The sequence below is a fragment of the Mirounga angustirostris genome, unplaced genomic scaffold (assembly GCF_029215605.1).
Source record: "Mirounga angustirostris isolate CCGP_5_RB_7025 unplaced genomic scaffold, mMirAng1.0.hap1 SCAF_6, whole genome shotgun sequence".
In the NCBI taxonomy this organism is placed as follows: Eukaryota; Metazoa; Chordata; class Mammalia; order Carnivora; family Phocidae; genus Mirounga; species Mirounga angustirostris.
The window spans coordinates 108244133-108268148 of record NW_026991714.1 but is presented as its reverse complement, the minus strand read 5'-3'; the positions used below and the strand labels follow the sequence as shown (position 1 = coordinate 108268148).

The window sequence follows — 24016 nt, the reverse complement described above, 5'->3', positions numbered from 1 at the left end:
CCAGCAGTTGACAGTTCTGTAGAGGGCCATATAGTAAACATTTTCAGCTTTGTGCTTGATGATCTCTGCTCCAAGCACTCAACTCTGCTTTTATAGCAGGAAAGCAGCCAGAGATAATACGTAAACGAATGGGCAGGGCTGTGTTCCAATAAACTTGTATGTGCAAAACCCGGCCGAGAGCCAGGCCTGTGAGCCGCAGTCGGCCTAGTCCTGCGCTGAACTTTCACATTGAAACCATCTGGACCTAGAGACCAAAGACAGGATTTCCTTCAGCTTGGCCACACGAACCCCCCAGCATCCCTATAATTCAGGTCTCCAACCTGGTCTTGTCTTTAAAGTACCTGAACAGGTCATAAAAAATAGCCTAAAACTGTAAAAAATCTCAAATGATCCATCCCCACAATGGACTATTATACAACAGTGAGAACCAATGATCCACAACTACATACGACAGCATGAATGAATCTCACACACAATAGTTAGCAAAAAATGCCAGATTCAGAAGACATCATACTGTTAAGGAGGTGTTATGGACTGGATGTTGGGTCCCCCAAAATCTGTATGTTGATGTCCTAACTTTCAATGTGATGGTGTTTGGAGATGGGCCTTTGGGAGGTAAATAGGGTTAGATGAGGTCATGAGTGAGGCCTCCATGATTAGTAGCCTTATTAAGAAAAAGAGACCAGAGCTCTCTCTGCCATGTAGGACACGGCAAGAAGGCAGCCATCTGCAAGCCAAGGAGAGAGCCTCAGCGGAACCCAACCGTGCCGGCACCCCAATCCCTGACTTTCAGCCTCCAGAATGTGAGACATTAAATTTCTGTCATTGAAGTCAACAAGTCAGTGGTATTTTGTTATGGCAGCCTGAGCTGACCAAAACAGGAGGAATGCTTAAGTGGGAAAACTATATCTAGCATCTAACCAAAAGTTACTAGACAGGGGCGCCTGGCTGGCTCGGTAGGTAGAGTGTGGGACTCTTGATGTCAGGGCTGTGAGTTCAAGCCCCAGTTGGGCATGGAGCCTCCTTAAAATAAAAAAATTACAAAAATACAAAAATTTACTAGATAGGCAAGAAGGGAAATAAATCTACTTTTCCTTGTGATCTATAACAAGGATAAATATTCAGTAACCAGAAAAAGACACAAACATGACAAAGAAGGTAGAATTAGCTAAGACATGAAAACAGATATTGTACACAGCCTTGGGGATTTAAAAGGAAATATAAACATAATGAGGAAAGAAATAGAAAACAGAAGGTCCAAATTGAACTATTAGAAATAGAAAATACAACACTGGAAATGAAGAATTCACTAGATGGGTTTAACAGCAATTAGACACTAACTATAGAAGAAAAGATGAGTCAACTTGAAGACAAAGCAATAGAAACTATTTGAACTAAAGGGTAGGGGTGGGGGATTGAACAGAGCCTCAGTGACCCACGAGACAACAAGGAGTCAGAGAAGAAAAAGGGAGGGGAGGTGTGTATTTGAAGAAATAATGGTCAAAGTGGTCCTAAATCTGATGAAAACTATAAACCCCCAAATCCCAAAAGCCCAATGAACCCCAAACAGAATAAAGAAAACCACACCAGCCCATATTATAATAAAACTGCTGAAATCCAGTCATAAAGAGAAACTGTTGAAGTGAGCCAGAAGGGAGAAGAAAGGACACATTACATACAGAGTACACATACACAAGATATTTTCACCAAATGAAATGAAAATGTATCAAATGTGTGGGATGCAAAAAACACAGAGTATCAAATACCTATACTAGGAAAGAAGATCTAAAATCAATGATCTAATCTATTTTACCCAGCTAGAAAAAAAGCAAAGTAATCCCAAAGTAGAATCAAGGAAATAAAAATAGGCGTAGGGGCGCCTGGGTGGCTCAGTCGGTTAACCCTCCGACTCTTGATTGCGGCTCGGGTCATGATCTCAGGGTCGTGAGATCGAGCCCCGTGTCAGGCTCCACACTCAGCGGGGAATCTGCTTGAGATTCTCTCTCCCTCTGCCCCTCCCACATGCTCACACATGCTCTCTCTCTCTCTCTCTTGCTAAAAAAAAAAAAATTAAAAACGATAATTAAAAAATAGGAGCAGGAATCAATGAAACAGACTGAAGATGGATGGTGGTGACAGCCGCAGAGCAATGTGAACGGACCTAATACCCCTGAACTGTGCATCGAAAAATGACGACAATTCTAAATCATTCTGTATGCTTTACTACAATTTTCTTTTTTTTTTTTTTTTTTTTTTTTAAAGATTTTATTTATTTATTTGACAGAGAGAGAGACAGTGAGAGCAGGAACACAAGCAGGGGGAGTGGGAGAGGGAGAAGCAGGCTTCCCGCTGAGCAGGGAGCCTGATGCGGGACTCGATCCCAGGACCCTGGGGTCATGACCCGAGCTGAAGGCAGACGCTTAACGACTGAGCCACCCAGGCGCCCTTTACTACAATTTTCAAAAATAAAATTTAAAAATACTTTTTAAAGTCTTTAAAGGTATCAGTGGAATTCAGAACAGAACAACAGAGAAAACACCACCTACACTAAACGAAGTCAGATCCAAGAGTCTATCCTAACCAGAGTGACAGGAGGCAGATGGACGGTTTGCCTGAGGACAGGGTGGGAGGGAAGTACTGCAGAGGGGTACAGGACAGTTTCTGGAGGGACAGAAAGGTTTTACGTCTTCACTGGGGTGACGGTGATTACATGGGAGTATACAGCTGTCAGCTCATCGAACTATACACTGGAAGTGGGTATTATTCTATCAAATTTACACCTCCATAGAGGTGATATTTACACCTCCCTAGAGCAAAAAAAAAAAAAAAAAAGAGAGCGAGAGAGAGGAGAAGAAGGTGGGAAGATGGGAACCAAGATGGGAACAGGGCACTCGTGCCCACGAGACCAATCAGTAGACTGGGCCTTGCCAGCTATCTACTAGGGAAGGATGCAGAGTTATACACATCACCAGGTACCCAGACTTGACACCACCCCGGGAGCATATAATAGTCACATGCACCGGGCAATGATCACAGTGCGCTGTGAACAGCCCTTCGTCAGAAATCCCTGCTGATGATCCCGGCCTCCCACGTGCCCAAGTGAGATCAGGAGCTGAAGCCTACAGGGAGTAGCATCAGGGCGCTCTAGTGGAATCCCTGATTAAGCAATCCCTGCCCTCGGCCTTGGCAAGTGCAAATGTGGAAAAATACACACACACACCCTAGGAGATAAGGCGGTCTATTTCCTATGAATTGGGGCAGCCCTTCTAGAGAAGTAATTTTGACTGTATAAATATGTCAGCCAGGTCAAAACAACATACACACTCTCTGACCCATTTAGTCTCACTCCTGGGACTCTATCCCAGCAAATAATTTCCCTCCCTTGACCAAAGGGAGAAATCTGTACTACACCAAACTAATCACTGCATCCTTATCTAGGATAGTAAAAAAATTGGAAACAACCGAAATCTCCAATACGGGAATTTCCAAAAATACAATCAGGAAAACTATGTGGCAACCTAGAATGTTCTATGCTAGGGGATGCTGACATGAGAACGCAGACCTCATGACTGCAAGGATGCTCTCACAGAGATGGGAAAGCGTGTGCGACTGAAGACAGGATGGGAGCATGGGGAGGGATCGGGGCAAAGCTGGGGTGCCTTGTGTAGTCTTCGAGAATTTCCATGCAATTACAAAAGTATGTTAAATAAAACTTGAAGAGAAAAAGGTACCATTTCTCAGCAATGAAAGTGAAAATACTCTGCATTCATGATTAAAGCCCTAGACTTTCCTTTTTGATTACACTAATTACGCAGAGACAGAAGCAGAGAAATTGCATTTGAGATCTGAGGCGGGGGTCGGGGGGGTGTCAGGCCTTGGGATGTGGTGTTACATGCACAGAGTTCAGCTCAAATAAGGGCATTTCTAGATCAGTCAGAGTGATCCAGAGACACGAGCTCACCGCAGGATGTGGGGAGTCCCCTATCAAAGGAGGCACACCATAAGGTCAAAGAGAATTAGACCCTCTACCCACAAAGGTGCTGGGGGCAGGGGGAGGGGACTGACCTTTCACTCCTTCCATGTCAGACTTGCTCTGCCTCTCCTGGGTAGGGTGACCACATGTCCTGGTGTGCCTGGGACAGCCCTGGGATACACCTGTTGTTCTGGCCGAATTCTTAATAACCTCTCTTTCACTCTTAAAAGTTTCCCGACTTGTCACCCTACTCATGGGAGGCCTTTGTGGCTTTGAAGGAAGGGACCTGAAGCGACTCTGGTCAAGAGTCCAGAGGCCTGTGGCTCTCTGCTCACCTACAAACAGGCTGCCCATTGGGCTCCGAAGCTAACGCCCGCACTCCCTGCACAGGGAAGCTGCCCGTGTCTCCGAAAAGGCCAGTGGCAGGGGGCTCTCCTATCCTCGGAACATGGGCTCATTGTCTGTGCCACAAGGGGCCTCAGTTCTTCACTTTCAATCCAACTGTGAAACAGATCCAGGCAAGGGCTTTATCTGAATCTTCGCCGATTAAACTCAATGCCGGTGGGAAGCGATCCTGCAGTTGCAGACATCATCTGAATCATCCCCTCCAGAGGAGTCACTCGGCCAGACCGCGAGGGCTCAAATTCTTTGTGGAACCAGGTGGGGTGAGAACAAAGAACAGGGCCCTCCACAGCCCTTCCTCCAGGGTTTACCTCTCCCAGCTGCCCCTCCTCCGCAAGAGAGATTGCTTTATAATTGGAACTGTGGGAAAGTAGCCACAATACAGAATTTAGCCATCTGAACCATGTGTGCGAGGCCAGCTCAGTGGCACTCAGGGCAGCCACTGTTGAGCAACACCGCCACCAAAACGGGCACTCTGTCCCCACTCAACACTGACTTCCCCTTGTCCCTCCCCCCACCCCTGGCAACCCCCCTTGTCCTGTCTGTCTCTGTGAATCCGACTACTCTGGGTACTGCCCCAAAGTGGGACCACACAGGATTTGTCCTTCTGGGACGGGCTTCTTCCACTGGCATGATGGCCTCAAAGCTTACCCATGTTGTAGCACATGTCACAATTTCCTTCCTTTTTTAAGGCTGAAAAAGGTCCCACTGCATGTACAGAGCACATTTTGCTTATCTATTCATCTGTCGGTAGACACTTGGGCCGCTTCTATCTTTGGGCCTCTGTGAATAGAGCTGCTGTGAACATAGGTGTGCAGACATCTTGCTCTTTCATTATTTTGGGTCTATGCCCAGACTGGAATTGCTGGATCATATGGTAATTCTATTTTTTGACATTTTGAGGAACCTCCATACTGTTTTCCAGAGTGGCTGCACCATTTTACATTCTCACCAACAGTGCACAGGGGTTCCGATTTCTCCACATCCTCGTCAACATCTGTTATTTTGGTGGGGGGATGTGTGTGCTTGTATGTTTTAATAATAGCCATCCTAATGGGTGCAAAATGGTATCTTCTTGCCGTTTGATTTGCATTTTCTTTTTTTAAAGATTTATTTATTTATTTATTTGAGAGACAGAGGGAGAAAGAGAGCACAAGCAGGGAGGAGGGGCAGAGGGAGTGGGAGAAGGAGAAGCAGACGCCCCCTCCCCCGCCGCCCGCGCTGAGCAGGGAGCCCGATGCGGGACTTGATCCCAGGACCCCGGGATCATGACCTGAGCCGAAGGCAGACGCTTAACAGACTGAGCCACCCAGGCACTCCTTGATTTGCATTTTCTTAAGTCAAAGTGACATTCTGCACTTGAAACAGGTCTCATTAATACAACCAAAGAATGGCTATGATTAAAAAAAAAAAAAAAAAAAGGTAGAGGGGCACCTGGCTGGCTCAGTTGGTGGAGCATACAACTCCTGATTTGGGGGTTGTGAGTTCGAGCCCCACATTGGGCATAGAGCCTACATACATACATAGATAAAATACATTTTTTTAAAAAGTAGAAAGTGGGGCACCTGGGTGGCTCAGTCATTAAGTGTCTGCCTTCGGCTCAGGTCATGGTCCCAGGGTCCTGGGATCGAGCCCTGCATCGGGCTCCCTGCTCAGTGGGAAGCCTGCTTCTCCCTCTCCCACTCCCCCTGCTTGTGTTCCCTCTCTCACTGTCAAATAAATAAATAAATCTTTTTAAAAAAGGTAGAAAGTGCTAGTGCCCTCACAATGCTGTCATCTAGAAGCATGTTTACCTGACAACCCCGTGAGAACTGCATGAAGCCCTGCTCCCCGCTCACTCTGTATACAGACATCAACTGCATCCCCGTTTGTCACCCCTAAGCAAGTACTAACAGTCCCTTGGGAAAATCTGAGCCCCGAACTGGAGGGAGAGAGCTTTAAAATCCCTGTTAAGAGTGTACAGGTGTTGGCTGTGAAGTATGTCAGTGTGCAAATGATTCTGAATGGGGCAAAGTGCTCAATAAAACCTTGTTTGTTCTAGCTCTTAGTACTGGTCAAAGCAACCACAGCTTGCCTTCTGTGTATCTGAACCTGCTTGCTAAGCCCAGGTCTGCCAGCAAAGCTGCAATCCTGTCCCTCTGTTCATTCGCCAAAACAAAACAAATACAAAAACTCTTCTGTGCAAAACAATTATCTATGCTTTGCTTCAAAACAACGGGCGGAGGGGGGTGTGGGGGGGATATAAATTAGAATCGGCTATGAGTTGATAAATGTTGAAGAGAGGTGATGGGAACATGGGGGGTTGTTAGATCGTCTGATTTTGGTTATTTCTTCCATTTCAAAGAGAAAACTTCTCTGACGAGGTAAGGCTTGGCATACGACTGTATCTGTTTCCAGCGACCCTGGGAGGCAGGCGGCAGGCCTGTGACATCAACATTTCACAATGAAAACACGAAGACTCCTCGGGATCACTCAGTGTGGGTACGAGTCCAGCCTGGCACCCGGGTGGTTACCCCCCGCTTCTCAGGCCTCACCCCACCCCTGAGCTCCTGGGCAGATGAAGAGAGCAATCACTGCTAGAGACCCGGCAGGGAGGCGCCTGGGTCATTTCCCCAACCAAGCTCTCTTGTGCCTCGGTTTCCTGACTGCTTTTGTCCCTTCCTGTTGGGCCCCAGCGCACACCAACTGAGAAACAGACTCTCGACCACACAGACTTGTCAATCCTGCAGAAGGCCGATGACACGGCAGGACCCTTCAATCAAGCAGACTTGCTACAATTCTGGAATCAGGAGCTCCGCTATTCGAATCTGGGGCGGCCGAGCTGTTATTACTGGGAAAGTTGGGAAAAAGCTTCCCAAGAGCAAAGAATCTGTTCTGAAGAGAATGTGAAGAAATGGAGATTAGCGGGCCCTCAGCCACAGCAGCAGGAAGTTTTGCTCTTGCTGCAAAATTCAGGATGACCTTCAGAGGGCAGGGCACAAGACCAAGCAAGCACAGCCTGGGGGTGGGAGAGAACAACACGTCAGCTAGGTGTCCCGAGTGTCCCAAGTGTCAGACTGCCTGCCTAGGCCAAGGGGCCCTCCACCAGACATCTGGCCGGTGGGCAGGGCCTCCTGGTGGGGCCAGGGAGAGGGCAGGGCCGGTCTGGGAAGCCATCCGCTGCGGGGATGAGGCAGCCACACACACCTCCCGTTAGGAGAAGCCCACAGGAACGATGTCCTGCGTTGCCTTATTTCAAGGGAAATGATGAAGTTGCTGGGGACAGGTTGTCCGGGCACAGAAAAAAGACGTGGGGTGAATGACCAACCCACTGAATCCCACCCTGTTTCTCCAGGACAGAAACCCCCCCAAAACTTTGAGATACATCATTGCGAGATGATGCTATAAAATCAAGGGTAAAAAGCTGAGAAGTCTTAGTAAATCTGCCTTGTTTGCAAGGCAAACAAGGCCCAAACAGGGCATGCCGACACCCACAGTTGAAGCGAAATGTGGCATGACGGCCGATCATTCTGTCCCTTCTTCTCCAAGTGTCCCCCACACAGAAGCTGACAAGCAACACTTGCTGAAGGTGCACGACCGCGTCCCCTCAGCCACCTGCACGGACACCATGTCTGCTTCTCCCCGGAACCAGCCCACTGGTTCATGCTATGTTACCTCCCCTGACGCCCTGACCGTCTCCAGCCAGTGCCTGAGTTTCCTGGTCTTCTTCAAGGCGAGAGTCCTTGAAAGAACCGCGCTGAGTCACGGTCTCCACTGTCTCACATCCCATTGGCTCCTCAGCCAGCCCCAGGTGGGTTTCCATCCACCCCCAGAGCACGCAGCAGCTCTGGTCAGGGTCACCAACAACCTCCACCTCATCAAAGCCAATGCCAGTTTTCTGTCCTCATCCTACGTCACCCCCCTGTGGCACAGCTGACTGTCCTCTCTACACGGAAGGCCTCAGAGTCTCCTAGCCTCCCCTCAGCCCACCCACTCACAGCCAACTCTGGAATGGACTTTCCTCTGCAAGGTCATCTCTAGCATCCCAAGACTCCATGGTCACACCTCTCCTCTTCTCAGTCAACACACTCTCCCTCCATGATCTCATCGAGCCTCCCCCCCTTCCCCTGATGCGACTCAGACTTTCATCTCCAAGATGGTCACAGACATAGGAAACGGACACCTCCATGCGACCAAGAGACCATCTGAACACGTCTGTTCCAAAATTCTCTCTCAGAACATGGTACCACCACCCATCCCTTCACTCGGCAGAATCATTCCAAAATCAGATCCAACTTATAACCTACCAACAGTCACTAAAAGAGGCAGAGAATAATTCCACCTACTTACTGAGCACTGTAAGGTCCTACATGACCTGGCTCCTTCATTTCTCTGTCCTCACTTGTGTACCCTCCCCCTGTACTCACTGAGCTCCAGCCACAGGGCCTTCTCATTGTCCCTCGCACATGCATTCCTGCCTCAGGGCCTTTGCAAATGCTGCTCTTCCAGCCTGCAGCTTTCTTCCCAGACCCCCACTGGCTGCTTCTTCACAGGTACTCTGGTCTCAGCCCTTAAGTCGCCTCCTTGGAATGCCTTTCCCCCACCTCCCTAGCCAAGGAGCTTCCCCTCCCTGCTCCGCTGCTCAGGAGGCTAATACCATTACTGGTTAAACACAAGCACCATACGGAATAGGTCCACTCCTCGCTCCCAGAGCGCAGAACAGGGCCCGGCCCACAGTCAGGAGGGCACGAAGCACCCTGCTGCCCATGTGTCGTTGGGAGCATCCCCAGGGCAGGGAAGGGAAAACAGACCTGCATGTGGGCCAGAGCTCCGAGCGTTCCTGAACCTCCAAGGCTGGGCTAGGGGCCCATTAACCTGGTTTTCCATCACCCTGGCCATCCCTGTCACAGTACTGTTCACAGCCGGTTTTATAATTAACTTGTCGCTGGTTCTGCCTGAGCTGGGCTCTCAGCCCCACCCACCTTCTCCTCCAAGCCTCGCAGGGGCCCTGGCCAATCAGCAGTACGTGAACAATCATATCTACTGAATAAAGGACGACGCGAGGGACCCGAGGCCGCTCTCGGTGACTCACCCAGAAGACAATGTTGTAGCTGAAAAGGAGGTACTTGTACCAGCAGCTGACCTCGGCGTTAGAGTATCTATAATAGTGCATCTTCTGAGAAGCGGGATCTGTGGACAGACATGGGAGTGGTGAGATGACAGGTTCAGCTGCAGAACAGCGCCCCCAAACCTGCCCCCCCAGAAAGAGCAAAGGCGAGGTTCACACACAGACTCGAGGAGGCACTCCAAATCGTTTCCGTGTTCCTGCACGAGTCCAGATACTGCTTTACCATCAGTGCCAGCTACAGACTGGGCAAAAATCATGTCAAGTCAACCCTCCAAAAAGAGCCAAAAAAAGAAGAGAATTTCTGAAAGAGTGGAGGATGCCAATTTTTATTTATTTTTTTAAACATTTTCTTTATTTACTTGTGAGAGAGAGAGAATGAGCAGGGGGAGGGGCAGAGGGAGAGGGAGAAGCAGACTCCTCGCGGAGCAGAGAGCCCGACGCGGGGCTCGATCCCAGGACCCCAGGATCGTGACCTGAGCCGAAGGCAGATGCTTAACCGACCGAGCCACCAGGTGCTCCCATTACTTTCCTTTTGGAACCCGACAGCAATCCAGGTGGGTCCTTAACTCCTCCACCACCCCTTGCTGCCAAAGCCGTGGCTCAGTGGTGGGGAAGGAGGTGGGGGCCTTAAGCTGACCCCTGGGGGGGCGGCAGGACCTAGGGCTCACAGGGGAATGCTCGCCCTCAGCCCCCTGCTCCCCTCCCACCTCCTGGGGCCGAGGAGAAGGGCAAATCGTAACAGGGCCCGAGGCAAAACAGACAAGGCCAGTCGGGCAGTGAGGAGACAACTGGCCCACACCTGCCAGGAAGAAACCAGCTGCTGCCGCAAGGAGTGGCTACTGCAAAATCCCTTCCTGGGAGCCGCCTCAGGGGCCTGGCCACGGGCTCGTGATGTTCTGAGAAAGGGACGCCAAGCAGGGACATGCAAACCACACCCCTCTGGAAATGGGTGCCGTGCCCACTCGACCTCCTGGTCACGGGGCAGCACCAACCAGCATAGTAGTCTGGATGCCTCCATTTGCTCACCTCTTCCCTCCCTCCGACAGGGATGCGAGAGTCTGGCCCGGGCCCGTCTGGCCTCAGAAACCAGCCAGGTAGGGGACCGCGACCCAGCAGCTCCCGGCCCCACCCTCAGCACAGCACTTCCACAGAAGTCCCCTCCAAGGAGGGAGTATGAATGCAATCCCGGGTACCAGGGACACCCCCGGGCACAGGGCACACAGGAGGCCTGAACACAGCCTGGGCCACGCCGCTGGCTGCAGGGAGCCGGGCTCCTTCCTTCAGGCCTCCGCATCCTCAACTAAAACTGATCCTTAGCGTCCCTGGAGCTGAGGGACCCAGCTGGCAGCATCGAACGACTCATTCCAAATACAGATCTCGGGCCTCTCCCCTCTGCAGGTTCTGAGAAGTAGGTGTGGGGTGGGGCCCAGAATCTGCATTTTTTACAAACTCCCCGGTGATTCTGACATGCCCAACGTACCCGGTATCAGCCTGGGCACCAAGGGCTGCGGTCCCTCTAGGGTTCCTGCAAAGGCAGAAGGACCCTGCTGGCTGCAGCCCAGCACGCAGACCAGGGCTAGGGTCGGGATGGCTCGTGGCAGGCAACTAACTAAAGGGAACCAACCTTCACCCATTCGTGTTGCAGACATGACAAAACCCCCAAAGCTCTGGGGTTTTCTCCAACTACAGATGACTAGCTTCATGCATATAGAAAAATAAACTTTTTTTAACCTAAAGCTCAGGCAAGTTTATCACAGAAAACAGTCAACTTGGCCAGAAATGCCCTAGAAGGCGGAAAAATGTTCTAAATAGTAGAAACCCTGTTCCTTTTTATGGACGAGACAATCCTGCTTCTTAGAATTGTCAAACACAGCCTCCTCTTCTTCGTGGTTCCTGGAGAAGCCTGGCAGGTGGATGGCCGTACCCTCCGTGGAACTGGACCCCAGAGACTGGGGAAGGCTGCTCAGGCACAGTACCCCAAAGTTTAGGAGTCCTAGAGAGTACTCCTTGGGCGTCACTTAACCTAACCATGGTAAAGCTCTCTCTCAAAAGCTTTGAAGCAGTAAACAAAGCCAGACTCCCTTCTTCCTCCACAGAGAAACCAGCTAATTAGCACGTCTGTCTGTTTTCCAGAGTACTGGCAACCTCATCCCTGCCCCCTGCTTGGGGCCTTTGGGAAATGATTACCCTGAGGTGATGTGGAGACTCTCGACCTGGAGATCCCTGTTCTTCAGTTCTGACCAGTAAACCGTGGAGAACACAGAAAGGCCACAGGAACTCCATGGGCACGCAGGCTCTGGAGGGGGGAATTCTCCACAGGGCACCTGGCCTCCCTCACCTTAGGTTTCACCCTCTTTCACGTGGCCCCGAAGACCTCGCCCCACAAAGACACACAACCACCCAGGTAAAACTGCTTTCACAGACGTCAGGGTCCAAACCCAGACCCAGAGAATCGCAACAACCAAGACATACACTCCCAGCCCTTACTTCCTGGTAACTCAGACATTTGGAACTACACTAGCCAGGTCCACACCGGGGAAGGACCAGAAACACCCTAAGCATCCACAGCACAGTGTACCACACTCAGACGTGTCCCCTGTACACCTGCCATGCACAGCCCAGAGCATTCACACGGGGCATCACACCATTTCTGTTGAACCAAGATAACCCTCTGCGGCCTAGGGGTGGCAATGTCCCAATGACACCATTTCCCCATCCCACATGAGGAAACTGTTGAGGGGAAACAGTTCAGTCTTTCTTCACCCACTTGTTTATTCCTCCCCATGGGATGATAAGGCACTCAACTAACCATGGGGTGGGGAGAGCCAGCCCCCTTCCCCGCCCGCCCCTTCCCGTGGACCTGAGGAGCAGGGAGGAAAAGCTGCCTCTCACCCTTGCACGGGTCTCTATCCTGCTGGCCAGAGGGTGGAGAAGCAGATCCTGAACTTCAATGTCACCGAAAGAGCCGGTCTCCACAGGGGCGCATCCCAGGGTATAAACTAGAGCAGGTAATGAGGTAATGGGAAGGTTTGTTTGGACCCCAGCCTAAGCCACACCCTCTAACACAAGGTCCTCGGGACCCCATTTGGAGGAGAACAAAGCCAGCACTGAGCTCCCAAGGTCTGGCTCAGTGGCCTCACTGACTCAGTGAAGGAAAAAGGACTGATGGGTACACCTGAGCCTCCAACCAACAAAGAACCCCAAGAAGTGGACAAACGCACCGTGCTCACTAGAACCCAGATCTGACTCAACATTCAGCCGAAACAACTCCAAAGTGACTGTGCTCCCTGAGAGCTCACCTTACTTGCTCAACCCAGTCACATCAGAGGAAGGCAGAACTTAGCTCTCCACCAACTAAGGAATTCAACGAAAACCAAGGCCATTTAGGGGCACCTGCTGGCTCAGTAGGTAGAGCAGGCAACTTTTGGTCTCAGGGCTGTAGGTTTGAGCCCCATGTTGGGTGTAGAAATTACTTAAAAATAAAATCTTTAAAAAAGCAAACAAAAAAACCCCCATCAAGACCATCTACCTTAAAATATACACAAAGAATCTTATTTTAACAAAATAACAAAATATCCTAAAAGATGGCTAAACTTTTCACAAGTACTAATTAACATTGCAACACAGAAGGATCTCCAAAAGCTGTTCTGTAGCTTTCGTATTCTCTGGAAATACATAGAAAACAATCATCAGAAAAATTTAATTCTAAGTCCTGAAACTGTCTCAGTTCCAGAACTTATTAAAACAGAAGAAAGCATTTACAGGGCAAATAGACATGTTGTTTGTCAAAACATCAACTTCTCAAAACAAGGGGGAAGGTTAGAATCATGTCATAGTGTTGAGAGAGCTGGCTAGCAGTCTGAGAGCTAACTAATAAGCCAAAATAAATCTAAATATTTAAGGTTGCAAGCACACACACACAACACAACAGAGCATTTCAGGACGTCCCTTTCTTTGACCCAACAGGAAAAAATACAAAGTATAAAAATATCAATGTGAAACAGATAAAGAGTTTTCAAATTCCCATATAATTAAAAGTAACATTAACATAAAAAGAAATACAAATGATGTTTTCAGCAGCTGCAGCAGTTATGACAAAGGGTAAAAATCTACAATACATAAAAATCCATGCTTAAAAGACTCCAGTGTTGCAAGGACAAAGGATATGGATACTACATGAAATGGAAGGACAATATAACTAACAGATGACAAAACGTCCAACATCACTGGACGGGAAATCTAAAGACAATCCAGAGATACTATTTCATGTTACACTGTTTTTGTGTTTTGTTCTGTTTTGTTTTGTTTTTAAATTTTATTTATTCATTTGAGACACACAGATCTATAGAGAGAGAGAGCATGAGCAGTGGGAGAAGCAGAGGGAGAGGGAGAAGGAGACTCCCCGCTGAGCCAGAAGCCCGATGTGGGGCTCGATCCCAGGACCCTGGGATCATGACCTGAGCCGAAGGCAGTCACTTAACCATCTGAGCCACCCAGGCGCCCCTCATGTTACACTGTTTAACGAAATCACCCGCACTACTGCCCGCAAGCCCATGGTGAGGGTGGCAAGTTCATACCTTGCTGGAAGGAGAGTCAACTGTGACTACCCTTGGGTAAGCAATATGGTTACAGATATTCAAAACAAACAAAAACAAAAATGTCATACCTTTAATCCAATAAAGTCATGACTAAGAACTTGCCTCCAGAAAATAAATCAACAGAGGAAAAGGAATATGCATTAAGTATGAAATCTGAATATCATGGTTTGCAATTACGGAACAATTTGTAAGCATGTGGTTGAAGGCCAAAACGGAATATAAAAGTATGGAAATGGTTGCATGGGGCGGTGGACTTCTAAGTGATTCTGTAAAAACATTTCCACTGCTGTGCTCACCATTACCACTGCTGCATTATAAATGCAAACTGGCCATTGCTGGGGAGAAGGGTGTGCCCACCTCAGAGGTTATTGCCCCCTCAACGTGATGACCTCTACCAGCACTGTAGACAGGGTTTGTCTACTTTGGGATTATTTCAACCTGTAAGAAGTCCCTCTCCCTGTTTATTATTTTTTTAAGATTTTATTTATTTGAGAGAGAGAGAGAGAAAGAGTGCATGGGGGTGGGGGCAGAGGGAGAGAATCCTCAAGCAGACTCCCCACTGAGCACGGAGCGTGACATGGGGCTCGATCCCACAACCCTGAGATCATGACCTGAGCCGAAACCAGGAGTTGGACACTTAACCAACTGAGCCACCCAGACACCCCAGCTCCCCATTTATTTTTAATTAAAAAAAAAAAAAGCAGCTCATGCTCCACTGTAAAATATTTGAACAATTCAGAAGTATGAGAAGTGAACTGGCAATGAGAAACCACTAAGTACTGGTTTTCACATTTTCACCATGACCCACAGTAAGAAACACACTAACAAAATCAAGCCAGCGCCCACATACTCGCATGCGCAGCTGAGCTCATGAAACAATCCCTCCCCTCACTGCATGCTGTGCGTTCTAGATTTGCTGTTTCCGTCTTTTTTTTTTTTTTTCAAGATCACGCCTACACATTATCTAAGAAGCAACTGCTGTAAAAGTTGTGTTGAGAAAAAGAGCAGATCCTGGGCCAGGGCTCCCCCTCTCCAAGGGACCCTTTCAACTTCTGGCTGATCTTGATATTTATACCCCATACAATAGCTCTTAGAAATTTCTGTATATAATATGCTTGTGTTACTATTCCCTGGCTTTTCAGTTCTAGGTATTACCTACCCACTTCCTACCCTGGAAGGCAAGGATGTACCTCTCTTTACTCCCATAGAAACCACTTGTCTGCTGAAATCCCTTACTCTTCTCCTTTCCTGTATCTCCACCCCAACTGTAGTCAAACTCCAGCAAAGGCTGGAGTGATTTTCAGAGTTTACATTATTATGGCCACTTCAGCCACCAGAGTGAGCCATATAAACCATCATTACTGTTCTTACTTTTTGTCCTCTGGAATTAATAATTCCCTTATTTTCCTATTTAATTTCCTGCAAATTTATCAACATTCAACCCCAAATTCAATGCCAGTTGTCCAAGTCTCCTCTCAGTACGTTCATTCACACCAGATGTTCTATTTCCATTTCTTCTTCAGAAGAAAACTCTCCTGGAGCTTACTGAGTTCGATCTGGACTGGTGTGCAGAATTCCCTTTACCTCAATTTGGGATACAGCCCATGAGAGATCCAGTCTTTGCTCTCCCTGATGGAGAAACCCTTCTGTGCAAAAGGCAAGGTTTTTGGACCCTGTATGCCTGAAAACACCTTTATACTACCCTCATTCTTGAACAAAAGTTTGTGTATACAATTGGAATCAATGTCACAAAAGAATGACAAAGGTGCCACTCTACCATCTTCTATTTTCCAGCATACTGAGAAGCCGTGAAACCACTCAGATTCCTGATCTGTGTGTTTGATGTATTTCTATGTAGGCTGATCCGGCTGCCATTTGCTGGGAAATCCTAGTTGTTGGCATCATTAACTCTTTCCTCTTAGGCCAGTCAGGTTTTCCCAGTGAGGTCTCTTTTAATCTCCTCCCTGGAAGGGACGGGGCTGGCTGTTAGTACTGTAGAAGCCAAATGGAAGTAGAAGGCTGGAAAGTGAATGAGCTCTCCGTTTTTACCTCCAGGAATACCTGGAATCTCACCTTCTGGAGAAGGTTTTTCCTTCAGCAGAATAAATCTCCAACATCCAGCTAAAGGGGAGAGGGTGTCACCAGCATCATGGAGAAAGGAATCTATGTATCTAACCACATCAGCTACTCTCCAATAATCCTTACATTTAGCCACCTTGTATGCCCCTCTGCCCCCCCAACCCCAAAATAACAATGTAGTGACACCAAGTTCTCTATTTTAAACCGGGTCACTTGTGTATCTCTTCCCGGCTGGCAAATTTTTTCTTGTTGTTTCTTCTCCCATTCTCCCTGTCCTCAGAGACTGATTCCTTTTTAAAAATTCCCTTTATCTTGGGGCACCCAGGTGGCTCAGTTGGTTAAGCGGCCGACTCTTGGTTTCGGCTCAGGTCATGATCTCAGGGTCCTGGGACTGGGCCCCGTGTCGGGCTCTGCACTCAGCGGGGAGTCTGCTGGAGGATTCTCTCTCTCCCTCTGCTCCTGACCCCACGCACTTGCACTTGCTCTCTCCCTCTCTCAAGTAAATAAATCTTAAAAAAACAAATAAAAATACAAATTCCTTCTATCTTAACTTCTGTGGGGTTCCATAATAAAGTAAAATTAGGTGTGTCCACTCAATCCACCAACTTACCCAGATCTCTAGGAAGACTTCAAAATATTTTTAGTTGCCATCTTTTTACAGAACAAAGTGAAAAACCAGAAAGTGTAATTTATCACCATATAAAAGAAAGGGTAAAAGAAACCTTGCAGATGTAATTAAAATGACTGATCAATTGACCTCAAAATAGTGAAATTACCAGAGTGGGTCCAAGGGAATTATGTGAGCCCTGAAAAGCAGAGCTTTCTACCAGCTGAGGGCAGAGGTAGTCAGGTTCCACGCCTGAGAAGGACACAGTGCATTACTGCTGGATCTGAGGTACGGGAGCCACGTGCACGGAGCAGGAGTTAAGGGTGGCCCTGGCCGACAGTCAGCAAGGAAGCAGGGCCTCAGTCCTACAACAGTCAGGAACTGAATTCTGCCAACAACCGGCATGAGCTTGAAAGTAGATTATTCCCCAGAGCATCCAGAAAGGAATGCAACCCTGCCAACACCTAGATGTGGACCACGTGAAACCCTAGGCAGAGATCCCAGCTGAACTATGCTGTACCTGGACAGCACCATCCACTCATAACCTAGAACCCCCACCCCCCAAGTTACCCTTGCGGTCTCCTCTCCCACTCACTCTCCAGTCGACCATTCACCAAGATTCAACCTTTCCACGTGGCCTTCAAGGCTCCCAGCACTGGACCTGGCCCAGTCATAGGCCCATCCCAGGGAAGGGCAGCCATACTCCCCAGGGAGCTGGGGGCCCTGTTGCACCTCCAGGTAGCATACCTTTGGTAGCATACCCTGCTACCAAAGTACCAGGTAGCATACTCCAGGTAGCATACCCTGGACATCCCTACCACCCAAGAAGGGAGTCCTCAGAGCCCACTGGGGGCTGGGGAACATTCTCAGGCCAAAGAAACAGGCAGGCCTAAGGTGACGGGTTTAGGAAGACATAGGTGAATACGAAGGGGAAGAGGTTTCAGGGCGGGGGGGTGTTCACAAAGGCAGGCCAGAGTAGGCTGCCTCACTGCCCACAGGAATGATGTGGCCTCAGCCCCAAGGCACAGTCACCCACTGAGAGGGGAAGGGCTCAGATCCACAGGCTCTCAACTGCTCTCTGAGTCACACTCAGAGTCAGAAGTCTCTATGTCCCACTCTAGCCCATTCCCCTCACAGCCAGGGTCTGCCAGAAACAGTGTGAACTGGACATGGTGGTAGCAGCCACTCAGAGGTATCCAGAAGTTTGACTCTTCCTCAGGGGAAGACACTATAAAGCCACAAGGGGTGAGGCTGGGCCACCCTCCCTTATCATGGGGTCACCGTGCCCCTGGCACACAGGTGTGGGGAAAGGGAGGTTCCCAGTGTTCAGAGACTGGAGGCCCATGTGGAGGTCCAGGAGAGCCTAGGCTACCAGCTCTGAGCCCCAGCCCCAACCCCAATGGGCCTGGGGTTCGAAGTGCTTGGTTTCCTGTATGAAACCCTGAACTTAGCAAACACAGCATTAGGAGTTTCCACCACCAAAACCCACAACCCAAAACCTGCTGAGTCTAAGGCGTACCGGGAGGCCTCCTTGTTGATCTGGTGAGAGAGACCTTTGTCTACCTCAGTGCAGTCACCGGGAAAGAAGCAGAGGGAGGGACAGAAGTGGGTCAGAGGAGGGAAGCGGAGAGGCAAGGGCTCAGCGGGAGCAATGCTGGGCCTGGAATAGAGGTCACCTAATCCAGTGATTTTCAAACTTACTATTTTTATTACTTTGTAAGCTACAGGAGGTTTTGTTCAAAGGAACTCTGACCCAGAAACCCAGCATGAAGGCAGGCAGAGCAGGTCACTCATCTCAGGTGTCTGGGAGGAAAGGGGAGGCTCCGTGAGGTGCATACCTGAAAATAATGGGCCTGGTCCAGAGGATCCCAAATTCCAAAGAACATGAGAATCACTCAAGGAGCTTTCTCCAAACTGCACATGGAGACTAGTTCAATAGGACTGTGACAGACCTGGAAATTCACATTTTTAAAAGCTGTCCTTCACAGCAATTTGAAGGGACCCTTGCTGGCCAAATCTGGAAGAAATCTGAGCATCAGACTAAACAATTATAGTAATGGATTTTAACTCACTGAATAAAATAAGAATCCGCGAGTCCACTCAGATATACACAAATACATGGATAAATAAACAAATGGAGAAGAGAAAGCTCTTCTTTACAGCAGAATGCCAAATGATAAATGTAGAAGGAATTAATGGAATTAAAATATCACTGTTCAGCAACCATGACAAAAAGACCGGTCAAGAACCTTCTGTCAAGGGGCGCCTGGGTGGCTCAGTTGGTTAAGCGACTGCCTTCAGCTCAGGTCATGATCCTGGAGTCCCTGGATCGAGTCCCACATCGGGCTCCCTGCTTGGCAGGGAGTCTGCTTCTCCCTCTGACCCTCCCCCCTCTCATGTGCTCTCTCTCATTCTCTCTCTCTCTCAAATAAATAAATAAAATCTTTAAAAAAAAAAAAAAAAAAAAAGAACCTTCTGTCAAGAGTCATCAGAGGGTTCTGTTTTGGTCCGTTACAACTGCTACAAAAAGTAGCACAGACCGGGTAGCTTACAAAGAACGGAAATTTATTTCTCACAGTTCGGGAGGTCCAAGATCAAGGCACCAGCATGGCCGAGTCAGGGCCCTCTTCCTGGTTCAAAGCTGGTACCTTCTGCTGTGTCCCCACGTGGTGGAAGGAGCAAGGAGCTCTGTGGTGTCTTTTTTAAGGGTGCTAATCCTATTCATGAGGGCTCCACCCTCCAGACCTAAGTACCTTCCAAAGGCCAGTCAAATCGGGCACTGATTTCAATATGTGAATCTGGGGGACACAAACGTTCAGACAGTAGCGGGCTCTAAAATTAGTTGATGAAAGTTTGATGAGAAACAGCACGTTTGCATCGTCTCAAAGTATCTCCCAGTAGGACACTTATTAATTACAGAGAACATAATAGTAACTCAGCAGTGGAGAAACCCAGCAGATACCACCTTATTAACTAAGTCATTGCTGTTTCCATCATCGGTAATGAGTCAAACTAACACGGGTCCCTCCTGAGAAGACACCTCATTTCTGTGGTATTCCTGATGAAGACGCAGAACATGAATCTAATTGTAAGGAAAAATCCAAGAAATTCAAATTAAGGGAGATTCTACAAAATAACTGGCCTCAGGTCAAAAGGTAGAGCTTGTGGCCATTTTCCTTAAACAAACAAACAAACAACAACAACAAACGGAAATACAACCTTAGGACAAAAAGCAAGCCAGGGGCCCAGAGAGAGACCTTGAGGATGATTCATCAGGCAGCTCATCCATCGGCACCAGCAGCACCGAGACGGTGCAGGCCCACCCAGGTGAGGCAGGGCTTAGTCACCCACAGCTGCTGCCCCCCAACTTTTCAGAAAGCTGGGTGAAAGGAGGCCTGGCACCTTCCTGTCTTCCCAGCTGTTATCCCCTCCGTCGTGGAAGGTGAAGCCGGCGGTTTGCAGGATGGGGAGCCCCTGCTGCCACGGTGCATGGTGCCCGATCATCACCGCAGGCCGGTCTCTGAAACCCTAAGTGCACATGAAATGTCTACACTCCGAAGCCGGTTGTACACAAGATGTAGAGAATCTGGGCCCAGTTCACAGTGACATCTTCAATGGGGACAAGACCCCAGGAGGCCAGCACGCTGCCGAGTCTAGACCTCAGGAGGATCTAACTGGGCCCTCTGTCCATTCTGAAATTCTCAACTAAGGGCCTGGGGCCCGGGCTCCCTCGAGTGAAGATGATGTGCGGAGCAATCCATCAGTGCGCAAACTCGCTAGGCCAGTCCCTCCCCGTGCAAAGGCTTTTGTTGTGGAAGACAAACACCTCCAACTTGCTTCTGCATGTCCGGATCCCTGCTGCATGCAAGGCGCCCAGAAAGAGGCTGTGGAGGCCAAGCACTCACAGCGAGACCGGTGCCTGACTCAGGGGGCTTGGGACACACTTCCTTCTACGAAATCCGGCGTCAGGAAGGTGCTGAAGGGCAGGATCCTGCACAGGAAGGAAGGAGGAGGCGGGAAGCCGGTCAGGAAATGGCTCTACAGAGATGATGCTTTAAATGCGAACGAGATAAGTGCTCCACATCGAAGACAGTCACCAACTTGCCCTGAGATGGGGACACCACACTGCAGCATAACACGGACCAACCATCTCACCCCCAAGACTCTCCAAGGCCATTAGCAGCACAGTCCCCGGTGTGTGCCCCGCTCCGGCCGGGCCCTGCCAACAGTATCACGACACGCCCGCGTGGCTGCCCCGCAGAGCTGACACAGCTGGGGCCCCACCCACCACGGATTTTCCAGATAATGAGTGGGCCCACTCGTGGGGAGGTATCAACTCTGCTCCAATGACTGAGTCTTTGCCGCCGTTGGGGGGCGCCGCTCCAGTAAGTGCAAGGATTTGACCTGCATGTCTCGTGTGGACCTGAAATGTTCTCTTTGCAGTTTGCCCCGCCCCCACCTGCTCGCCCCCAACACACACACACACACACACACACAAACTACGTAAGAGAACTGACAATTACATACATTGACTCCTTTTCCTCCAATTTTCCATGCCTGAAATGCATAAAGATTATAGTTGTAAAATGTTAAAAATCCCTGTACCCAACACTGCACGGTCTGCTACAATATCCTGTGTTTTAAGACAACCAACCCACTTCACTCCAAGAACAGCACTGGGAGCACCCCGGAATCCTGCTCCGGGGCGGGAGCTCTCCAAGGCCAGGGCAGAACCTGGCTTCTGGCCTCTTCCCAGCAATGCAAACAGCCCGGTGCGGGGCGGGGCGGGGAGGTCACAGAGCAAAGAAAACAAAACAAACTTACTAAACAAGCTAAGAAAAATGAAGCCTGCTGGAAAAAAATAAATAGAACTTTGTGCACTGAAAACATAAAGAGAAAAGGAATGGGGGGAGAGTAGATTTTCTTTAAAAAATGCAAATCAATGGTGGGACACTGCTAAAAAAGGCTGAGAGGGGTCTGTCAGGGGATTAGCAGCTCAGCCCCTAAAACAGAATCCCAGCAGGCCAGCCCCCCCTCTCTGCAGCTGTGCAGGGAGCCAGGTCTCCTCCAGCCTGGCAGACTCAGGCCCACGAACCCCCATCAGAACGCAGGAGGTGGGCAGGCGATCCTACTGATATCAGGGGAGCCGTATCAAACTTTTTTCTGCTCCAAAAATAAATGTATAGTCCCCTCTCTGAACGATTTATTTGAACTTCAACATACCATACACCATAACATCTTTCTATAGAATGGTTTGTGTTTCTACGAGAAAACATTTACAACCTGATTCTGATCCTGTCGTCCAGCTGGGACAGATGGGGCGGGGCGAGTGGTACCAGATGGCTGAGGGAGGCTGCCTGCCGCCCCTTCACAAAGGAGGGCTCCCATTGCGCCCCAGAGATGACCTCGCCAGCAGGCTTGGGGGAGGTGCCCGCGGCTGCCGGCCGAGGGGGCTTTCTGGTTCCCAGCCCCACCTCCCAGACGCCCCCAGCACCCAGGGAGAGCTGTTGGGAACTGCACACCCGAGGGGACAGGGGCTGCCAGAGCTCCAGACCTGTTGGAAGTCGACAACTTTCAGGAGGGCAAGAGGGCGAGGTCTGCAAAACCACAAAACAGACTAAGGAAGGTGCTAGAGCAACAGGTGGGCGGAACAAAGGTGTCGGAGCCAGGGCTTCTCAAACTTGAAAGTGTATGCAAATCACCTGGGAATTTTGTGAAAATGTCAACGCTGCAGCTCAACAAGCTCTGCCCGGTGTTGCCAATGCTGCCCTGAGACAGGCCTGAGAGCGGAGCAGACCTGAGATGCCTAACAGAAAAGCCACCACCATTAGGGCAAGTCCTGGGAGGAAAGGCCACCACCCCTTGACTGTGACCAGACTGACCCAGGATGTAATCCGCTTTCCGGGAGCTGTGCTGTAGTTTTGGACTTCGTTCGGTATTTCAGTGCATCCCACTGGATCCTTACAGGTTTTTGTTTTTTTTTTTTAAGATTTTATTTATTTATTTGAGAGAGAGAGAATGAGAGAGAGCATGAGAGGGGGGAGGGTCAGAGGGAGAAGCAGACTCCCCGCTGAGCAGGGAGCCCGATGCGGGACTCGATCCAGGGACTCCAGGATCATGACCTGAGCCGAAGGCAGTCGCTTAACCAACTGAGCCACCCAGGCGCCCTCTTACAGGTTATTTTTATTCCCATTTCACAGCTGTGGAAGCTTCTCTAACCCAGTGACTGGAGAAGTGGGACTCCCTGCCTCTTGGGCCTCTTCCAAGAAGGCCTGCTGTGAGGTCTGGCAGAAACACACAGCCCAGAGCAGTGACACAGAGGCCAACCCCGTGAGGCAGACAATGGGAGGAAAGCCACTGGGCCAGCAGGCTCAGGAGGCCCAGGGGATGGCGGCTGGGTGGGGAAAGGCAGATAAAGGGCCAGAAACCAACCCTAAACGGGCACCAGCAAAAGGATGGTTTTGCCTTCTGGAATCTACAACCCAACATGGAGACAAAATTTAAACCTAGCCCCCTCCCCCTGCAGGAACAGGAGAGGGGATATTTAGGTACAGAGGGTGTCTCTATGTCCATGTTTTGTCTTTACTTTTAACAGCCGGGCCTCACTTTAAGGGAAGGTAAAATGCAGAGCTTTACTTTCCTCCCCTGACCCCATGATTCAAAGAGGGAATGCTGCCTTTCGAAGAGAAGAGTTACTCACTCGCACCACACCCAGCCCCCGAGAACTGACAGTATAGGTGTTAGGCCTCGGGGGTGGGTGAGTTTCCATGTGAAAAACATCTGTGGAGGTGACCCTCACCACCACCTCTCAGGAACCTAAGGAAGAGATACCTTCTGCTAATCCCATCTGATAACATTTCTTCCCCCAAAATCCTGAGTTAGCAAGAGGGCTTTCAAGGTAGTGACCAACTGTTTTTGAGTTGGAGTCAAAGAACTCAGAGTCACAGCTAAAATGTTTCTGAAGTTCATCTCTGCAACGCTGCCATTTTCCAGAGACCAGCGCCCATGGAAATGAATTGCCACGGTCACCTGGAAAGAGCCAGTGGCAGAGCTGGGACTCAACCCGAGCCTTCTACCTCTGTCTGCTTTCTCCAGAGCACCGTGCTGCCACAATCATGACCTTGCCCGACCCTGTCTGGGTCCAACTACCGTAAAAGCACCACCTGTGTTTCAGTGCACTTGAAAGTAAACTTAGCTCTTTTTGCCGCGTCTTGGACATTTGCTGAAATGATGCCACTCCAAAGTACAAC

General features: G+C 49.5%; 1 protein-coding gene across 5 annotated transcripts in view; it reads right to left on the bottom strand.

Annotated features, from left to right (window-relative positions):
* TSPAN14 (tetraspanin 14) overlaps positions 1 to 24016 on the bottom strand; it is a 54531-nt gene that overhangs the window by 17840 nt on the left and 12675 nt on the right. For 2 of the 5 annotated variants that reach the window (XM_045878212.3, XM_045878213.3), the window contains exon 2: positions 9447 to 9544. In XM_045878212.3, the coding sequence (XP_045734168.1) occupies positions 9447 to 9527 (81 nt within the window). In that variant the 5' untranslated portion in view covers positions 9528 to 9544. The other 3 variants (XM_064594902.1, XM_045878210.3, XM_045878214.3) reach the window with 3 other exon arrangements.